Genomic DNA, 19,498 nt, shown 5'->3' with positions numbered 1-19,498 from the left:
TTATATCGAAGCACAAAAAACGAAATGAGTTTTTCGTGAAATCTCATGTTTTTCATTAGGGGTACTCACCAAACAGATTACATTGCTGCGTAAGCCATGATTTTCTGCTTATTTGAAATGTTTCATGATTTTGTGAATAAAATAATCAAAGGTTGCCTTGGTGTTCGCGACGTTTGATCAGTTTAATCAGTTTACGCTGTTAAGTGAATCCCCCTATGATTGTTTTTGCGAATTTCACCGAAATCATTATTTGGGGTTAATTTCACGTCAAATACATCAATACTAGCATAAAAAATATAAAATTTTTGTCTGCTTCGATATAACATACAAAGAGAAAAGTTTTTTGTAGGAAGCGGGACATTTGGCATAAGGTCACTTGGCATAAAGACATTTGGCATAACGGTCATTTGACATAATGGCCATTTGGCATAATATAAATGCACCCTTCTTTATTATGCCAAGTGTCCATTATGCCAAATGACCGTAATAATGTATTTATGCCAAGTGACCTTATGCCAAAGGGCCTTATGCCAAATGGCTTTATGCCAAATGACACAGACCCTTTTTTGTACGTTATATCGAAGAGTACCTGTATAGTCTTTACAATTTAACCTATTATGTATCAATTAAACTTGCCGACAATGGAAAATTTTCTCTACAAATCAGTCAATTTATTCACATATGAAATGCATTTTACGCCATTTATTCACCGATAAGTGCTTAAATTACATTAGTAAGCTTTATTTGTTAAAACAATTTTGTATATTTTGTCTTTTGTACGATACATGCTGCTACTGATGTTGCTCAATATATATAGAGGAATTCCACGGAGTCATGTCAGTCGATCCTGAGCGACCATTTCAAAAATATCTGAAACTTTGCACAGTTTTTCAATTTCATATAAATCGCCATTTTTTGATATTAAACCTTCATATTCACTCACGACTAACTTTTCAAAAGGGTGTATGCGAAAATAGTTCTAAAATATTCTAAAAGCTATACAGCAAAAACGGATTGTTCGATTGTTATAAATTTTTCAGCAAAGTTAGATAACTAAATGATGATTCCTTAGAAAATATACACTGTAAAAAAATTCTTTTTCTACTTTGAAAAAATATGATATTTGTCACAAAAACTCAAATATCTCAAAACCCTATCTTTTTACCAACTTCAATTTTTTAGGGGAAATGGCCCATTATATCAGCTATCTACCATAAAATTTTGGTGATGGTAAACTGATAAACAAAAAAGTTATGACATTTCAAACATTTCACAATTTTTACATTTAGTAACAAAAAAAAATTTTTTTCTGTGTAAATTATTTCGAGAATTATATTTTGATGCTGATTTTATTGTAAAGGCTACCGCCTGAATTAAACAAGTTGTTTTCATGATACTTTAGTTTGATTATTCGTAATTACTATAGTATCTATTTGAAACTTAGACGCGATCCAGTGTTGTGATCAAAAATATTGAGATTGTCATACTTTTTATTGTACGTGACTGGTGAAAAAATCCCTTGATAGTGTTGAAAAGCTGTTGATTATAAGAAAAATGGAATTGAATTTATTTTTAAGACAAAAGCTGTATAATAAAAGTTTTTTATACGCGTATACGTCTAGTTTATCCGCAAAAAAAATCCCTCTTACACACTTATTTCTGAATTGCCTGTTCGGTACTTTTTTGACGAGATTATAACAGCAGTACGATCTCGGTAGTTTCGGTAATCGATTTTACTGAGGCTCAGTAAAACAACTGTCAAAATCGCATGGAAAAGGTAAACAATGCATTTTTGCTGAACGAGTTCGGTGCTCAGCAGTTTTAATCTCGTCAAAAAATTACCGAACTCGGTAATCAAAATTAAGTGTGTAGAGAACAGACTTTATGATCGGAAGAATGCGAGTAACTTCAACAACAACAAATGCATAAGAGGTACATACCACAGACAAACAGACGAAACGCCTAGAACAATTTTAGTGAAAATTCATCGCCCAGTTCACACTATCACCACCTGGTGGAAATGTTTCACGAAACACTGCGTTGTGCAATATCGTCATCAGAAGGCGCTAGTGTGAAACGTCAAACGCAAAGAAAAACGATGGGCGCTCTTCTTGTTATGAAAGCCACATCCAAGATTCAAAATGATCGTTGAAGGCGTGGTCAATGAAAATTTCGCCAGTGTTACGTTTGTTTGTCTGTATACATACCTGACAATGCTCACGAAAAAAACAAAAAAATACTACCGCTATGAATATTAAAAATTGTATAGTATTTTTTTTTCTTCAGCCACCAACACCAAACAAGTAAGTTAAAATTAATAAGTGATTTTGTTTATTATAATCTAACGAACAAGATGAACAGTCGCTTTCTTGTAGACCGTTTGATGAAAAAAAATGTTCAAAAGAGTTACGAAATCTCACCGAAAGCACCATAGATAAACTGAAAGAGACTGGTTATGCCCAAATGTCCACATTGTGTACAAAATTACGCATTTGCACGTCCTGCCGTCTAGAATTTGACAAACGAGCCATCTGTATATCATCGGTAAAGCAGGGCGCAGGAAGTTCGAAAACGACAACAACTGAGAAATTGCCATCAGCGACATCTGTTTAAACAATTTAATTACGCCCCTTTTCAAAAATGCCCTGTAATATTCTTCAGCATCTATACCCATTTCAATATTTTTAACGTTGCAAAACACGCTTTCAACATTCATCTTGAAGAAGAGGGAAAACACTTGTCCTCAAATGTAACAGCAAATTAATGAATAAACGACTAATGCGCGGAGGGCGTGATAAAATCGGAACATTACGGTACATAGTATATTATATTATATGTATATATAATATATAATAAAAACAACTTGTTTTACTCACGCAAGGCCATTAACAATAAAATCAGCATCAAACTTCAATTTCCGGCCGAAATAATTTACACTAAAAAAAATTATTACTAAATGTGAAAATTGTGAAATGTTTGAATTGTCATAACTTTTTTGTTTATTTTCATGGTAGATTGCTAATACAATGGACCGTTTTCTCTAAAAAAATTACGTTGGTAAAAAGATAGGGTTTTGAGATATTTGAGTTTTTGTGACAAAAATGATATTTTTTAATGTTAAAAAAGATTTTTTTTCACAGTGTATATTTTCTTAGGAATCGCCATTTAGTTATCTAACTTTGCTGAACAATAAAATCAGCATCAAATCGCGATTCCCGGCCGAAATAATTTACACAGAAAAATTTTTTTTACTAAATGTAAAAATTGTGAAATTTTTGAAATGTTATAACTTTTTTGTTTATTAGTTTACCATCACCAAATTTTTATGGTAGATTGCTAATACAATGGACCGTTTTCCCTAAAAAATTCAAGTTGGTAAAAAGATAGGGTTTTGAGATATTTGAGTTTTTGTGACAAAAATGATGTTTTTCAATGATAAAATAGATTTTTTTTCACAGTGTATATTTTCTTAGAAATCACCATTTAGCTATCTAACTTTGCTGAAAAATTCATAACAATCGAACAATCCGTTTTTGCTGTGCATATTTTTGAATATTTTTGAACCATTTTCACATACACCCTTTTGAAAAGTTAGTCGTGGCTCTAAATAAAAATTTGATATCAAAAAATGGCGATTTAGATGGAACTGAAAAACTGTGCAAAGTTTCAGTTCAATAGAAAATCATGAATTAAAAATTTTCCTTAATTTTGATGCTGTTGCTTGGAATCGCTCTATATCGTCTACAGGACACTCATTTTAAGTTTGATTTGTTGAAATCGATTACTTTAAAACACAATTACAGTTGGAAGGGGTCTGGTACGTTTGGCATAAGGCCGTTTGGCATAATGCCATTTGGCATAAGGACGTTTGGCATAAAGGACACTTGGCATAAAGGACATTTGGCATAAAGGACGTTTGGCATAATGGACATTTGGCATAAAGTACGTTTGGCATAAAATGATTTCAGTAAAAAGTGACATACATACTTAAAGTAAAAAAAGGATAAGTATACAAAAGAAGGATAATACATTATAATGCCATAACTTTTATGGATATAATATGCAGACAAGGATGATTTGCTAGAAAGAACCATTACCGGAATCTAAATTGCTTGTATCGATGAAGAACAGCCTATATACAAAAGAAGGAACATTCCCCTTCCGAAAAAAAAAAAACAAATTCATGGAAGCAAAAGGTTATTTTGAAAATATGAGATCCAATATAATGCACCAACAACAAGTTTGCCTTCTTTCCCTTGAAGGCTGTTCTTTAATTTTTCTCCAGAGGGAAAATATATTTCACATATTCTTTATGCCAAACGTCCTTTATGCCAAACGTCCCTTATGCCAAACGTCTTTTATGCCAAACGTCCTTTATGCCAAATGTCCTTTATGCCAAACGTCCTTATGCCAAATGTCCTTATGCCAAACGGCCTTATGCCAAACGTACCAGACCCGTTGGAAGAAAACTTAGCAACGCAAACTTATTCAGTAATATTTTCATGGTGACGGTGGCTCTATATTCTATGAGTTTAAAATAAAATATACCATCTCAATCGTCTTACCCTTCAACGCAATAGTTAATCGACTATTTCAGTGATGTCCGAAAATGTGACGCGTCGCGATGCGTTCAACGCGTCTGCAGCGCTCCCATTGAACAGATTCTCTGCGTTGTTTGTAGAGCAATCTTCTCCTTGCTGTGCGCCACTGCCATCTCTGGACGATTCACTCTCAACCGGTATCGGACTGGCCTCGCGGGCTGCACTGATGACCGGCGCTGGCGGTTGTTCGTCGTTCACCTGCTTGTCGCTGATTTCGATGCAGTCCGGCTCGGTTGACTCATCCAGTTGGGATGGTTCCTCTGGCTGGGAACTATCGTTGGCATCCGGAGAAGGTTGCGATCTTATCTCTGGTGCCGGTCCCTCGTGATCTGTGATTTCCTCTACCTCTGGGTCAGTGTTAATGGTGGATTCCATGGAAACATTCGCCCCAGCATTCGACGAATCGTCTGGGAGGATACGTTCATCGTCGTCATCGGGCAATATCGAGACCTCCGGTTCCACCCCATCCGGAAGTATGGAGACATCGCCCTCGTCAGCTTCGTTGCGTGCAACATTACCCAAATGTTCTACGCTATCCAGATGCTCGCGGAATTGGTTTCCTTTAAGATATTCTTTCTTGCAGATGTTGCAGTTAAAAACGCTGTTACTTTTACGATTCTGGAAAATTCAATAAAACATATATAACTACGTATAATATACATTGTTTGTGTGGTATTTTTCAGATTTTACTATTAAATTTCAGAGTTATACAAAATCGATCAACTCTTACGCTGCCGTTCTACGCATACTTGTCCCATGTTATATGGGATTCCCATATAACATGGGACAATTGGGCGTAGACACGCAGTACGTTATTAATAAAGAGTCCTATTCTACAAAATTAATCAAGTATTCGGCAACACCGTAGAAACAGTAAAATTCAACAGATCAACAACTAGCATGTTCAAACATATTGATTGCACTTGCATGATTCATTATTTGACATTCAAATTTAATTTGATCACCATCAGCAAGAGACCAATCGAACAATTTTTCAGCTCAAATCGACATTTTGTTCTTCAGATTTGTGCTCTCGAAAATTGGAAGAGTGGCTTCGTTATATTTTCACCATATGATGGGAAAAGGAAGCATTATAGCCATTGTTATTTCAGGTCTCTCAAATAAAGACAAATCAATCAATTGTCATTTCAAGATGACTATCACGCCGAGGACCTGGGATAGAATCCCACTCCCGACAAACTCACAAAATGTGATTTCTTCCTTCGGAAGGTAAGTAAAGCGTGGGCCCCGAGATGAACTAGCCTAGGGCTAAAAATCTTGTTAATACAGATAAAAAAAAAGTCAAGATATTGTCTATTGCAAGCTTTTGCCGCTCCAGTGCGCGTTATTTAATATTTTTTTTAGTCGACTTGCTCAAACAACCATTAATTCCAATTTTGTAATATGTATGTACTGCCCTAACTCGCAAAACAGTCCCATATGAACAGGAAACCCAGCAAAGATTGGGACTGTTATGCGAGTGACGGCAGTTTAGATCCTAATAATTTAGTTTACCATCTTATTTCGTTAGAGATGATTCAACACAAATTTGCAACGCATTATAAACTATAATACAATTAGAACAAAATTACAAGAAAGTATACAAAAAAATGTTAAATTCACTCACCAGTAAGTTGACAAGCAAGTCCTGAGAAAGATAATTACTATGAAACACTATTGCATATCCCCTTGGTGACCGATTTCATGGCAATATGCATTGAAAAACTTAAAATCGATGTTCAATTTCAAGACAATGGCTTTTAGATAGATTAAAAGCCTCTCTATATGTTTTTTCTACGCTTAAATTCTAGGTTGAAAACTATGTGTATAACACACAAATCCGAGAACACAATCCAATTTAATCATTTTTATTATTCAAAAATGCAAAGAAGTGATTACCGTCAGTGTACCAGTAACCGCTCGTCAGTGCTGGAAAACCGTGAATAAAATCGGTTCAGAAGACACAAAAAATGCCATCGCATCGCTGTCCACTGCGGAGCAAACTGTTCGTGCTGCTGCCTGAGGCAAAAATACTTAGGAAGAACATTAGAACCCCTTATGATTTGGCGACACTACGATTATTGTTGAAAGACATACATTTCGCTTATGATTTAGAAGGGGAAGATCAATATCAAGCCGCTTAACGATATCTTAAGTTTCTCTTATGAATATCGTTGGATCAAAATTATAACTATCGTACGTTTGCTCTTATTGGATTCAACTTCGAAAACTTATGGAAATCAATATTAACAATTATGAATATCTTGCCGCAAGTGGAATAATATTCGTATTTCTATTTTAGGGATTTTTGGTGAATTAATTTTGTTCAATCATGTCATGTCATGTTTCTTGAATTACCGCGTAAGTAAAACGATCGATTTCTCCTCATGGATCACTTGAAATAAAAATACAAGAAGCGAGTGCACATTCATTCATGGATGCAAGTTTGCATGCCCAGCAATTTGTGGAGAAAAAAAATGCACTTCCTTCTTTTCACTTTAATCTCAACAAATAAACTTGCTTCTTTTCACTTTAATTAAAACGTGGAAATCGATTAAGAGGCCGATCGTTTTACTTACGTATTTCAAGATTTGTCGTTGATTTTTGGAGAAAGTTTATCGACACTTGGGAAATTCAAATAATTTGATTTCATGTCCGATAATTCTGAAAACAGCTCTGTGAGTAATGGTTGTTCGTCTAAAACGCAGCTTATTGGAAATCATACCATCACTGTTACAATTTTCATAGATTTTCATTATGATCTTTTCACAACCATGCCGCTTATATCAATCATAAGTTGTAGCTATGGAACGCGTGTTCAACAACTATAAAGTCAATAAGCGAGTGTTGAAATAGAAAAATCACCCGTTCATAAGTTTCGAGTTATGAAATTCCTAAGTGTTTTTGCCTCAGTGTGTGGTTCGCGATCGTCCGACATGAACACTGTAACGTTTTGACGTTTTTATTCTGTTTAAGTAAAATAAAGTTTGAATTCAGTTAGATTAAATTGTTAAATTTTTTGAATATTTCGATTTTGATTTTAAAATTTGTTTTTTTTTATAATTCATTATTAGTTTTCATGATTATTTTAGTTTAATTTGTAGCTTTTGACGTTTTTATCTTTTCAAGTAAAATCTCATTTGAAATAGATTCGTTGAATTTGACTTTCAGTTTGAACCGTTTCTATTAGTAGAGATTATCCGTTTCATGTAAGGTTTGTGTCTAGACTAAGCTGTGTGTGAAAAAATTAGGAATAACAAATAGGAACACCAACTCATACAGTGAAGAGTTCACTGCGGATTCAATAAATGAATTTTTTTCTTCAAATTTCTGTACTGAGGAAACCAATAGTGTCGAATATTTAGGAAACGAAAATGGGTTTAAGTTCCGACCGGTACTTGGTTATTAAATAGTCAACGCAGTATTCGAAATTAAGTCGAATGCCGTCGGAATGGACTGCATTCCCATAAGGTTCGTGAAAATCTTAATTCCTCTTCTGCTGCCCATGCTTAAACATTTATTTAATGCTATAATAGTAACGAATAAATTTCCAAGTGAATGGAAGCGTACTAAAGTGATTGCGATTAACAAAAAGCCAAACATCTCATCAATTACCAATTTGAGGCCTATAAGCCTGTTATCAAGTACATCAAAAGTATTTGAAAAGCTTATCAAAGGCCAGATTTCGGAGTATGTTACCAGAATGAACTTATTACATCCCTTCCAGTCCGGTTTTAGGAGACACCACAGCACTGAAACAGCTTTGATGAGAGTCCATGATGATATTGCACGAACGGTTGACAAAAATGGCATAACAATTTTATTGATGATCGATTTTGCTAAAGCCTTCGACCGAGTTTCACACACTAAATTGATTAATAAACTAGTTTCACTTTATGGTTTCTCTGCCGATGCTGCAAAGCTGGTAAAAAGTTATTTGAGTAATCGTAGTTAGGCTGTTAATTATAATGGTGCTTTCTCAAGTTTCAAACCCACTTTATCAGGAGTACCTCAAGGATCGGTTCTTGGTCCTCTTCTATTCTCTCTTTTTATTAACGATCTCCCAAGTATTTTGAATTATTGTTCGGTTCATCTGTTTGCGGATGATGTCCAAATATATATTTGTATCGATGATAATACGGATTTGACAACCATAGCGAGCATGATGAATCATGATCTCTGCATGCTTGTAAATTGGTCGAAAGATAATTTGTTGCCCATTAATCCTAGCAAAACAAAAGCCATAATAATTTCCAAAAGAAAACAAACGATTACACCACCTAGAATTTTAATCGATGGAATTGAAGTCATGTTTGTACAACGGGTAAATAATTTGGGTGTTATATTTACAAATAACTTAGAATGGGATGATCACATAAATCATCAGTGTTCAAAAGTGTATGGTTCATTAAAACGTTTGAACTTGACCACTAGAAGTTGTAGTACCGAAACAAAATTACAACTTTTCAAAACACTATTGCTTCCCCACTTTATTTATGGCGATTTTGTCTACACAAACGCCTTAAGTGGAACAATTCACAAGCTTAAAATTGCACTCAACGCCTGTGTAAGATATGTGTATAACCTTTCTAGGTATTCTCATGTATCCCATCTTCAAAAGAACCTTATAGGCTGCCCCTTCGCTAATTTCTACAAGTATAGATCGTGCTTCAATGTTTTCAGAATAAGAATTACCTCCAGTCCAGGCTTCCTTTTCGAAAAACTGGTTCCATTGAGAGGCACACGTACAGCAAATTACAGAGTTCCACAACATAATTCTATGTATTACAGCCAATCCTTCTTCGTCAGAGGTATTGTTAACTGGAATAGTTTACCAATTTCTGTTAAAACAATCACTTCTAAATCAGGTTTTAGAAGAAATCTCCTACAGCACTTGCAATAGACGGGTAATTTAGTTAGTTGAAGAGAACAATCTTTCATTATGCACATTAGATATCTGTTTATCAATTTATAATCTAAACTGTAACAACAAAAAAGATGTATGTCTTACGTTACAAGGTATTCAATAAATAAATAAATAAATAAATAAGCTAATGACGATTCATGTTGCGTATCTTATAGGACTTTTTTCGATGGCGCAAAATAGATTTACAGCCATGTGCGAGCTGAATTTGGCGCACTTGTAAATAATTGTTTGTACATTCAATAGACGACTGCTTCAATAGCAGGAAATTTACTTGACTAGAGAAATCGACTTGACTCCATCATTTTAAGTTAGAGTCGGCTGGAGAACAGAAGTGAGCTTCGGCGACCTTCTGCCAGTTTTTTTTAGTTTGTAAAGGTGTGTAGTGTTTCGAAATAATGTAGTTCAGTTGTTTGAAGTGAATTTAATATTTATTGTCTTTGTTTTTCGTTACTTAGTGGACTAAATTTAGGATCTTGTCGCCAGGGGCAGACACTCTGTTCCCTGAGCATTCGTTTAAGTTTTCCAAAGGTAATTGTGAATTTGAACTCGTTTTTAGTGTATATTGTTTTAACTCTGTGTTTCGTCCTTGGACCTCAGCGTCCAAGAGACGCTTTTTATTTTGGGCTCTAAGCCTAGTGCTCGTCCTCGCCCGCCAGTTACTGGCAGTTAAACGGACTCAAGGGGATTATTCCGGCCTACCTGCGTGCAGTTTAGGCACGATCAGGCAGAGTACCGGGTCGCCGACACCCCTCCGCACCTATAATCCGGCGAACATTCAGGACAGCAAGCCTACGTCGACGATTGGCCAGGAGAAACCACCGTCGACGAACAAATCCTGCGCAGGTACGTCAATCATGGCCATGATCATACACACACACAACACACACACACACACACACTTGACGAGCATATTTTGTGAAACAATATACGTTTAAAATGAATTCAATTGTTATTTTTTCGTGTTTCTATTGTTTTTGCTTTGTTTGCTAAATTTATTCCAATAAATTCACTTCAGTGATTCCTAAATGTTCACTTGTTGTTTATTCTGTTCTTTATCTCTTTTTGTGTAAATTTCCGTTATTGATTCGTGTCGTTTATTAGATTTTGGAGTTTTTAGTCGAGCCAGCAACCGTTCGAGAAAGCCTTGAGGTAAGAGTCGTCTTGGTCGGGAAAACTTAAATATGAACCGGTGGTCTCTCGTTCGCGAGAGTGGCGCAAAAGCCACCGAGTTTTGAAACTTCTCAAGCGAATTTGACGAACGGTTACATTGGCGCCCAACGTGGAGCGAGACGTTTGCATCATTCTCTACTGCGATGCTTTTGTGTTTCAGTGGTTCACGGCAAATGTTTATCTAATGAAATTAAATTTTGGTAAACTTTTTCGTTGATATGATTGATTGGAATAGTAGTTGTCCAACATAGTCATAACCACGGTAGTCGACATTATCACATGCAGTTACGTTGTGTAAAATGTGGCAAACAGCATGCATCCGCAGATTGCACTATCCCGAAGAAATCGCCAAAATAATGGGACCTCCAAAATCCACAAGGACATCAAATGCGCCAATTGCGGGCAAAACCATGCTGCCAGCTTCAAGGATTGTCCCTTTCGTCTGGAGTTCATCAAGCGACAAGGAAAGAATGTCCCTCGGTCAAACACGAATGGTGGTCCTGCTACTCAAACTCCGCGAAAGTTCAACTCGAACTGGGTAGCACCAAATCGATCATTTGCGGAAGTTGTCTCGCGTCCCACCACATCTGGTATCGCAACGGATGCTACCTTTAAGGACAGCACCGACCTCTTTACTCTCACTGAGTTCCTCAGCCTAGCCAGGGATATGTTTAACCGTTTCAAAGCATGCACCTCTAGGGAAGAACAATTTTTCGCTCTTCAAGAGCTGATGGCAAAATATCTGTACATTCGATAGACTTCAAACGATCAAAGTTCTGAAGTGGAACGGAAGGTCAGTTCGCAGCAAAACTCTTGAGTTAGTTAGTTTTCTACAATTGCATGAAATAGATGTTGTATGTAGTATTGACGGAGACTTGGCTGCAGCCGAATACGTCGTTCTTCAGCCCCGACTTCTCTTGTGTAAGGCTAGATCGTCCAAATTCTGTAGCAGATCGCGGTGGTGGTGTAGCAATTTTGGTGAGACGAGGTATTGAACACACCGTACTCGAACACGCGAAGACCAAAATTATTGAAACAGTCGGTGTACGGATTCACTTGGTGAACAACTGCCTCAACATAATAGCTGCGTATTTTTCCGGTAGTCGATCAAAAGAAGATTTGTCGAAGTTCAAGCACGACATCAAGACACTCACTCGAAGTACTGAAGCTTTTGTCATCGCTGGAGATTTTAATGCAAAACATCGCCTGTGGCATTGCAACAGAGCCAATGCGGCGAGTAACACACTGGCGGGATTACTGCAGACCTCCAACTTTTATGTCCATGCTCCAGAGAATCCTACCTATGTTCCCACTCGGTTTTGAATCTTGTTATATCAAATAACCTACTGAACATGACTATTTCAGTAGTGCACCACGATCTTTCTTCAGACCATCTTCCAACCACTTTCGAACTGAACATCGGTTCTGGCGTTGGGATCCATGACAAACAAATTCGTTGCTACGATAGGGCAAATTGGACTCGTTGCAAACATGAAATTAATTCCAAATTAGATCTGTCGGCGAAGCTTATCAACAATCTCAACAGCCCAGAGAATGTAGACGATGCAATCAACACATTTACTGCAGCTATCCTAGAAGCAGAGCAGTGCTCGGTTCCCCTAGTCACTCTTCACAACACTGATAAAGTTATTGTACCACATCATGTGAAATTGCTTATTCGGCTTCGGAACTCCAGGAGGTGCCAATATCAACGAACCAGAGATCCGTTTGTGGGACTAATCGTCAAGTCACTGAATACAAAGATTCAAGAAGAATTTGCAAAAGTCCGGTACAGAAACTTCAACGACACGATCCAGGAGCTTGTCAAAGGTGGTAAAAAGTTTTGGAAAATTTCAAAACATCTTAGAAACAAACTGAAGTATAACCCCCCACTCAAGGTTGATGGAAACCTTATAATTTCTCCAGCTAAAAAAGCTTGTGTTTTTGCGGACAGCTTTTCTAAAGCACACAATAACTTGCTGCCTGGTGACCCTACTACCAACAACGATGTAGAGGCAACTGTAGCTATTCTGCTAGAACAGCAACATGATAACTGCGACTGGTCCACTTACACCAAACTTGGTTGGTTTACTTAACAAAAATCTATAACGCCTGCATCAAACATTGCTATTTCCCTCAGCAGTAGAAACACGCTCAGGTAATAGCTATTGCGAAGCCTAACAAAGACATCACAAAACCAGAAAACTATCGGCCAATAAGTCTCCTCAGCACTATGAGTAAAGTTTTCGAGCGACTTATTTTGGCTATATTGATCCGACATCTTGATAATCATGAAATCATCCCTACGAACAGTTTGGATTCAGAAGATCACATTCGACTAATCATCAGTTCGGATCACCCAAACCATCAAAAGAGGATTCAACGATCGGAAGTCAACAGGTATGGTTATGCTCGACATAGAGAAAGCATATGATACCGTTTGGCAAGATGCTGTAGTTTACAAAATGGTAAAAACCTACTTTCCAAATTATTTAACACGGTTGGTGCTCATTTTCCTGAAAAACAGGAGTTTTCAAGTGTCAGTGAGCGGAGAGCATTCTAGGTCCCATCCAATACAATTTGGAGTTCCACAGGGGTCGGTTCTGAGCCCAACACTGTATAACTTATTTACAGCGGACGTAATCAAGGTTAACGGCGTCAGTTATGCGTTTTTTGCGGATGATACAGGTAATTTTGTGACTCACCGGGACCCTCACTTGATAATTCAAAACCTGCAAGAAGTACAAGACAGCATCGAAAGGTTTCATCGAAAATGGAGAATAAAGATCAATGCAACGAAGACGCAGGCAGTTTACTTACGTAATCGCTCTCCTCTGTTGCTTCCAGAGCCAACGGGCATCGTGTACCTTGGTGTTCTGAGGCAAAATACCTAGGACTAACCTTTGATTCCAAACTCAAGTTTGATAAGCATATCAACCAGTCACTCGTCAAGTTCAAAAGGCTTATCCACTCGCTTTACCCACTAGTAAAACGTCGATCGTCTCTACAACTTCACAACAAACTATTGTTGTACAAAGGTGTCTTCCGGGCTATTCTCACCTATGGCTGCCCAGCATGGATGAACTGTGCGATGACTCATAGGAAGCGTTTGCAGATACAGCAAAATAAGTTGCTCAAAATGATTTTTAACCTTAACCCTTGGTATCCCACTGACGAGCTTCACGACATTGCAAATATGGAAACCTTGGATGAGTTTGTCAACCGCATTGGTGGAAAGTTCCTGCTTAGCTGCCAACTGTCCGTCAATCCGCTGATCGAAGGCATATTAGCCATCTAAACAAACTACTGTGATATATTTTAATTACTTCATTAACTTGTTTTTTTTTTCGATTTTTCCAATATTATGCCAAAACTCTAAAAAAATGTATTTATTTTACTTAATAGTTGTTGATAATTTCGTAGTTGTAAATCAATCTTGTGTATCTCTACTATGTGTTTAATGTATGGAATAATTGTATAATCCACGCCAATTGTATAAAAGCATGTGCCCTGAAATCCGGGGTTTCCTGAATCTATGGCAAGACTGGTCCAATCGGATGTTCTCTTGATAAAGATTGAGTTTCTGAATTAAGAAGTTTCATGGGGTGTCAATGATTTTCATAGTATACCGGAGTGGACTGTAGCGATAGGGGAGGGACAAACTTAGACCGGGAACCGACTTCCGGAACGACCGTAACTATTTCGCGGATACTCTTTCGGGGGTTTCGGGACGTGTTATAAAAACGCGACCGAATGATTGTAGATATTCAACTTTAATGGTTGTTCGAATTAAAAATGTTTACATAGGATTTTGTTCTTGGATAATTATTTATGAATACAGAGAGAAACAATGTTTATAGATTGGCGGTGCGCCGAGGGGTCGGCAAATCCTCACCACATAGGGTTTCAGTCATTTCGATGGATTTCGGAGAGCTACGGAGAGTTTCAGACTGGCGTCGAGGGCGTTCGTTCTCAAGGTGTTTCATGGGTATTCAGTAGATTTCAGGAGGAGTTTTGGGAGATTCCAGAGATCTAAGACCCAGGGTTCCAGAAAAGATTCATGGAGCTTCAGGAAAGCTTCAGAAGGTTTCGTGGAATTTCAATGGGAATCTGGGAGTATCAGGGGAGGCTTCTGGAGGTTTCAGGGAGTTCTAGAAAAGTCATGGGGCTTCAAGAGGGTTTCTGGGAATATCATAGGATTCCAGGGAGTCTCAGTGCATTTCTGGAAGCTTCAGAGGATTTCAATGGGTTATAGGGTTTCAATATTGCATAATGCTTCAGTAGAGTTTAAACTTCAGTGAGGTTTCAAATTGATTTAGGACATTCAAGAAGTTCAAGGCTTTCAGAGTATTTTCAAAAGGTTGAACCCCAAGCTTTCAATGGGTTTATTGGAGTTTCAGGGCATTTCATGTGGTTTCTTAGGATTTGGCATGTGCTGTTTGTGGAGACGACCGACGGAATGGCAGAGTTATCCCTCTCTCTCTCTCTTCTTGGCGTAACGTCCTCACTGGGACAAAGCCTGCTTCTCAGCTTAGTGTTCTATGAGCACTTCCACAGTTATTAACTGAGAGCTTCCTCTGCCAATGACCATTTTGCATGTGTATATCGTGTGGCAGGCACGAAGATACTCTATGCCCAAGGAAGTCAAGGAAATTTCCTTTACGAAAAGATCCTGGACCGACCGGGAATCGAACCCGTCACCCTCAGCATGGTCATGCTGAATACCCGTGCGTTTACCGCCTCGGCTATATGGGCCCTTGAGTTATCCCTCTATGGTTGGCTTTTCTGTCAGGTTAAATTATAAGCGGGGTGATACTATTTCATCCGACGTTTCGACCCTTAGTTTGAGTCTTCTTCAGGGATATTATAGTATACCGCTACGTTTGTATCGCCGGTTGAGGGCTGTCGGGTTTGGTGAATTTAAGCTTGTGTTGGCTATTTGTGTGTAGATGGTGAGAGTGTAGTTTACAATACTTTGTTTTACCACTGCGCCGAACACTAACATGGCGTCTTGACACTTTATACTGTTTTTTTCCACTGTGTGACAGTGAGTTTGGTTTGAGTAGTGAGAAGTTTTGTGTGATTAGTAAGGGGTGAACAGTGAATTGTGAAGAGTGAGAAATGAGGAGTGTTCAGCAGTGAGGAGTGTTAAGAAGTAAAAGATTAAAAGAAGACAATGAGAAGTTAAGAGTGTGTAGTGAGAGTGAACAACGATTACTGGGTGTTGTCCATTGAAGAGTGAAGAGTGAGAAGTTAACAGTGAGGAATGATCAGTGAAAAGTAAGCGGTACAGAGTGAGTAATGAAGAATAAGCAGTGAAGAGTTTGGGGTGAGAATTGAATGAAAAGTAATCTGTGAAGTGTGAGGAGTAAGGATTCTGAAAACATTCAGTTACATCCAAGGATGGGAACACTCACTTGCAAAGAGTCACACTCACTTGCTGTTTTTTCATCTCAGAAGCGTGAAATCAATAAACAATGCATGGACGACTTTCGCCTTGTGGTTTTGTCTAAAAGTTTGCCGCATAGAGTAGGGGTCGCACACGCATACCGAAGTCGTGAGGGAGCTGCGAAGGCATCTCTCCACGAGGTGATTTTACATTCACCTCGTGGAGAGTTGCCTTCGCAGCTCCCTCACGACTTTGGTATGCGTGTGCGACCCCTACTCTAAACTTTTAGACAAAACCACAAGGCGAAAGTCGTCCATACATTGTTTCTTGATTTCACGCTTCTGAGCTGAGAAAACACCAAGTGAGTGTAACTCTTTGCAAGTGAGTGTTCCCATCCCTGATTACATCACTCTATTAAGATGTCAAAGGCATTTAGAATGAATTCAATATGTATTAAACTTTCTTAAATAGAAAAAAAAAACTAATTTTTCTGAGTCAGAAGAATAGAAATAATTGAAAATTGAAAGTTAGAGAATGGCTATCACTGTCCAATAACAGGGGCATAATAGGATATCGTTGAAAATCAGTGTTTCTATTCAATTACCCCACGTCTCCACTAGACAGAAATGTCTTGCCATTTTGCTGCCAGAAAGAGAAAACGTAACAGGAATGATCAACACCGCTGCTTTCCATGCAAACAGCGAGGAACATTTCTGTCATGACACATCTGTCCAGCAAAATGGTAAGACATTTCTGTCTAGTGGAGACGTCGGGTTAGAACCCTTAGATAATTATATCTATCATCTGTCAGTCATCAACCAATTCTACTTACATTTTCATGGACAGCCATGTGACGGCTCAGACCCTTCACGCTGCTGAAGGTCTGTGTGCAAAGGACGCAGGTGGCCGTGGCGACTGTCGGCGGAGCCGTTTCGAAGTTTTGCTTTCGTTTTTTCGGTGGTACGGAGGAATCGGCGCGTTTGGCTTTGTGTTTCTTCGCTGCTGCAGAAGCCGCCGCCTTTGCTTGTTTTTTCTCTGCTTTAGCTTTCATGGCGGCCTTAGCTTTTGCGGCATTGGCCTTAGCCTTTGCTTTAGCTTGTGCGACTTTAGCCTTAGCCTTGATTATGTTGGCGTTAACCTTTGGGGGCTTTGATTTAACTTTGACTTCTTCTTTCGGAGGCCTGCCTCTTGGTTTTATCGCCTGGGGGAAGGACTTCATTGCGGCTTTTGTTTGAGTCACCTTCTTGGCGGCAGCCGCAGCCGCGGCCTTTTTGTACTTGTTAAGAAGGGTCGACGAAAGCGGTGTCAAGCGAACTACTAGCTCCTTGGTAAACTGGGGCTTTGCATTAAGACCTTTTTGACCATAGCGTGATGGCGAGTACAACTGGCTGAGGGAAATCTCCCCGAAGCTTTTCCGAACCACACGGCCACGTCGCGGTGCCATGGGTGTTACAATGGAGTTCAGGTTCAGTTTCTGAACCTGCACAACGGGATTGGAACGGGTGGCCGATAATATTTGCGTCTGAAGTTGCGGTGGCCGGTAAGCAACCTTTTGGTGAGGGCTTAGAATGGCGTGCAGATTATGAAGGATTTCGTCATTCTTCCAACACAGTAGACGAAACTCGTAGCACAGGTCGAGTTGCTTCTTGCATTGCCCGCAGATTGAGTTTGGAATGCCTTGTTCGGGATTCTCCTTTATCTGAAATATGAAAGAAGGAGACATAATGCTGTTATTTGTAAATGCAGTGATAATTAAGAACTATTGAAATCCAATAAGTATGTAAAAATAGTGACTAGATAGTGACTTGATTGGAGAAAGTGACTAAATAGTGACTTCCAATACAAAAAAAAATAGAAAATTCCGATCCTCCATACAAACAATTTGATGGTAGCAGCTTTTGCTACTGAGTTGCTGACGTTTAACGCATTCCCCTCTCTAACGAGTGCTCCGAATTGGGTGTAAGTGCAATTGAAAATCATTTCCGCAAATTCGCGCCGTTAATTAGCAAAAACGTGCGAAATGCAAAAAAAAAAAACGGGAAATCGCAGAATATGTGCCAGCTGTAACAGCTCTGTATTGAAGGGTATTTGTATAGGGAGGGATCTCTCAAAGGATTCATTAAGGAAGAGCCCCCTTCAAAAATTTTAAGATGTCCTCGAAGCGGTTTTCCGCATTGCCTTCAAGAAGTTTCTACAAAAGCTTCTCCAACAAGAATTTGTTTAGAACGTAATGAATTTTGCCTTGAATAAATGCATTGAAAATAAACTTTTAAACTATTGACCGCTCAGAGCTACAAAGAAAATTGGTTCTATAACATTCTCCAGAGAACATTGCGTGAAGAAGGGTGCATAGATTCTCTTAGGAAAGTAATTCTGTGGAATGATTTTTAGGAGAATGTTATTATAAGGAAGCATCCAATTCCTTGGCGTTCTCTTCGCATTAGCATGGACAAGATCTGTCGTAACCGGTTTCCCACATTGTAATGGTCAAAATTAGTTGAGGGGCGGACATACCTGCAGGTTGGTGCACTGGAAAATTTTCTCAGCGAGTCGCTTATCTCCCGCGTAGGGGAAAATCGGTTCCATATTGGTGTTTGACAACAAACACAAGCGACACAACTTGTTTAACCTTAAATGGGGAATGCCGTTAGTTTATATTGCTATTTACTACTTGGAATGTGTCCATCTTACGGATAGCAATCATTGCTCGCTGGATGGACTTTCGGTGTAGCAAAGGTGCTGGTAATTGATGTGGCAGAACGGGTCGCCGACTGGGCTGCTGCCCTCGCCTTCGCAAGGTTGGCTTTCGCCTTGTGATGACCCCCGCGTCTACGTTTTGCCATTGCGACTTTTGCGGGTCCTTTCGATGGCCAATTTCCTCAAATGTAGCACTTTTCAAACGATCAATGAACACTACACAGAACCACCGTGATTAATTTGAATAACCGAGGACAGGAACTTGAATTTTGGACAAAGTATTTTAGCTAAAAAACGCCAAGCAAAAGCAGCGCAGAGTTTCTTTTACTGACTGAAAGTGCTTACCGCCGCGAAAGCCGCCCGGGGAATTCACGCACACAATCACACGAAAATGAGATGTCAAAATTCAAAACAGCGGTAAGTCAGTGGCCGCGCGGGTAAGTAATATGCACAGTAGTCTAGAAAAGTAGCATTTTGGTGAAAACAAACTGTTTTGAATGAATGATCATTGGAATCATAGATTAAGGTGACTTGGTGCATCACAGAATTTTCATAGGAATCATTGACTTTTTAATTTTCAATGATTGTTTGCCTCGCGTTTTTGAAGTGATAAAAAACGGGAAATTTTGCAGTCACGCAGTAGAAAAAGTATCATCACACTCACCACGAGTGAGCATATGGGATGATACATTTTCATCCGAATTTGCGCTTTGG

At 38.6% G+C, this 19,498-nt stretch overlaps 1 protein-coding gene across 1 annotated transcript; it reads right to left on the bottom strand.

The window, feature by feature from the left end:
* Nucleotides 1-682: 682 nt before the first annotated feature.
* Nucleotides 683-19,154, bottom strand: LOC115261406 (uncharacterized). The gene is made up of 4 exons (XM_029863022.2): nucleotides 18,779-19,154; nucleotides 18,602-18,716; nucleotides 16,920-17,786; nucleotides 683-5,219 (listed from the first exon to the last, which is right to left on the bottom strand). Exons 1-4 carry the CDS (start codon nucleotides 18,928-18,930, stop codon nucleotides 4,581-4,583), a joined length of 1,773 nt encoding a protein of 590 aa, XP_029718882.1. The 5' UTR covers nucleotides 18,931-19,154; the 3' UTR covers nucleotides 683-4,580.
* Nucleotides 19,155-19,498: the final 344 nt, after the last annotated feature.

This window comes from Aedes albopictus, chromosome 3 (assembly GCF_035046485.1).
Source record: "Aedes albopictus strain Foshan chromosome 3, AalbF5, whole genome shotgun sequence".
In the NCBI taxonomy this organism is placed as follows: Eukaryota; Metazoa; Arthropoda; class Insecta; order Diptera; family Culicidae; genus Aedes; species Aedes albopictus.
The sequence above is the reverse complement of the archived record's forward strand: the minus strand, read 5'-3'. Positions and strand labels throughout refer to the sequence as shown.

What these genes read in the sequence shown, in the direction of transcription:
- LOC115261406 (XM_029863022.2), bottom strand. Translation starts at nt 18,930, where the DNA reads ATGGCAAAACGTAGACGCGGGGGTCATCACAAGGCGAAAGCCAACCTT. An exon ending in GCGAGCAATGATTGCTATCC is followed by an intron (nt 18,717 to 18,778) that starts GTAAGATGGACA and finishes TCCCCATTTAAG; the next exon opens with GTTAAACAAGTTGTGTCGCT. An exon ending in ACATGGCTGTCCATGAAAAT is followed by an intron (nt 5,220 to 16,919) that starts GTAAGTAGAATT and finishes TGAATTTTCCAG; the next exon opens with AATCGTAAAAGTAACAGCGT.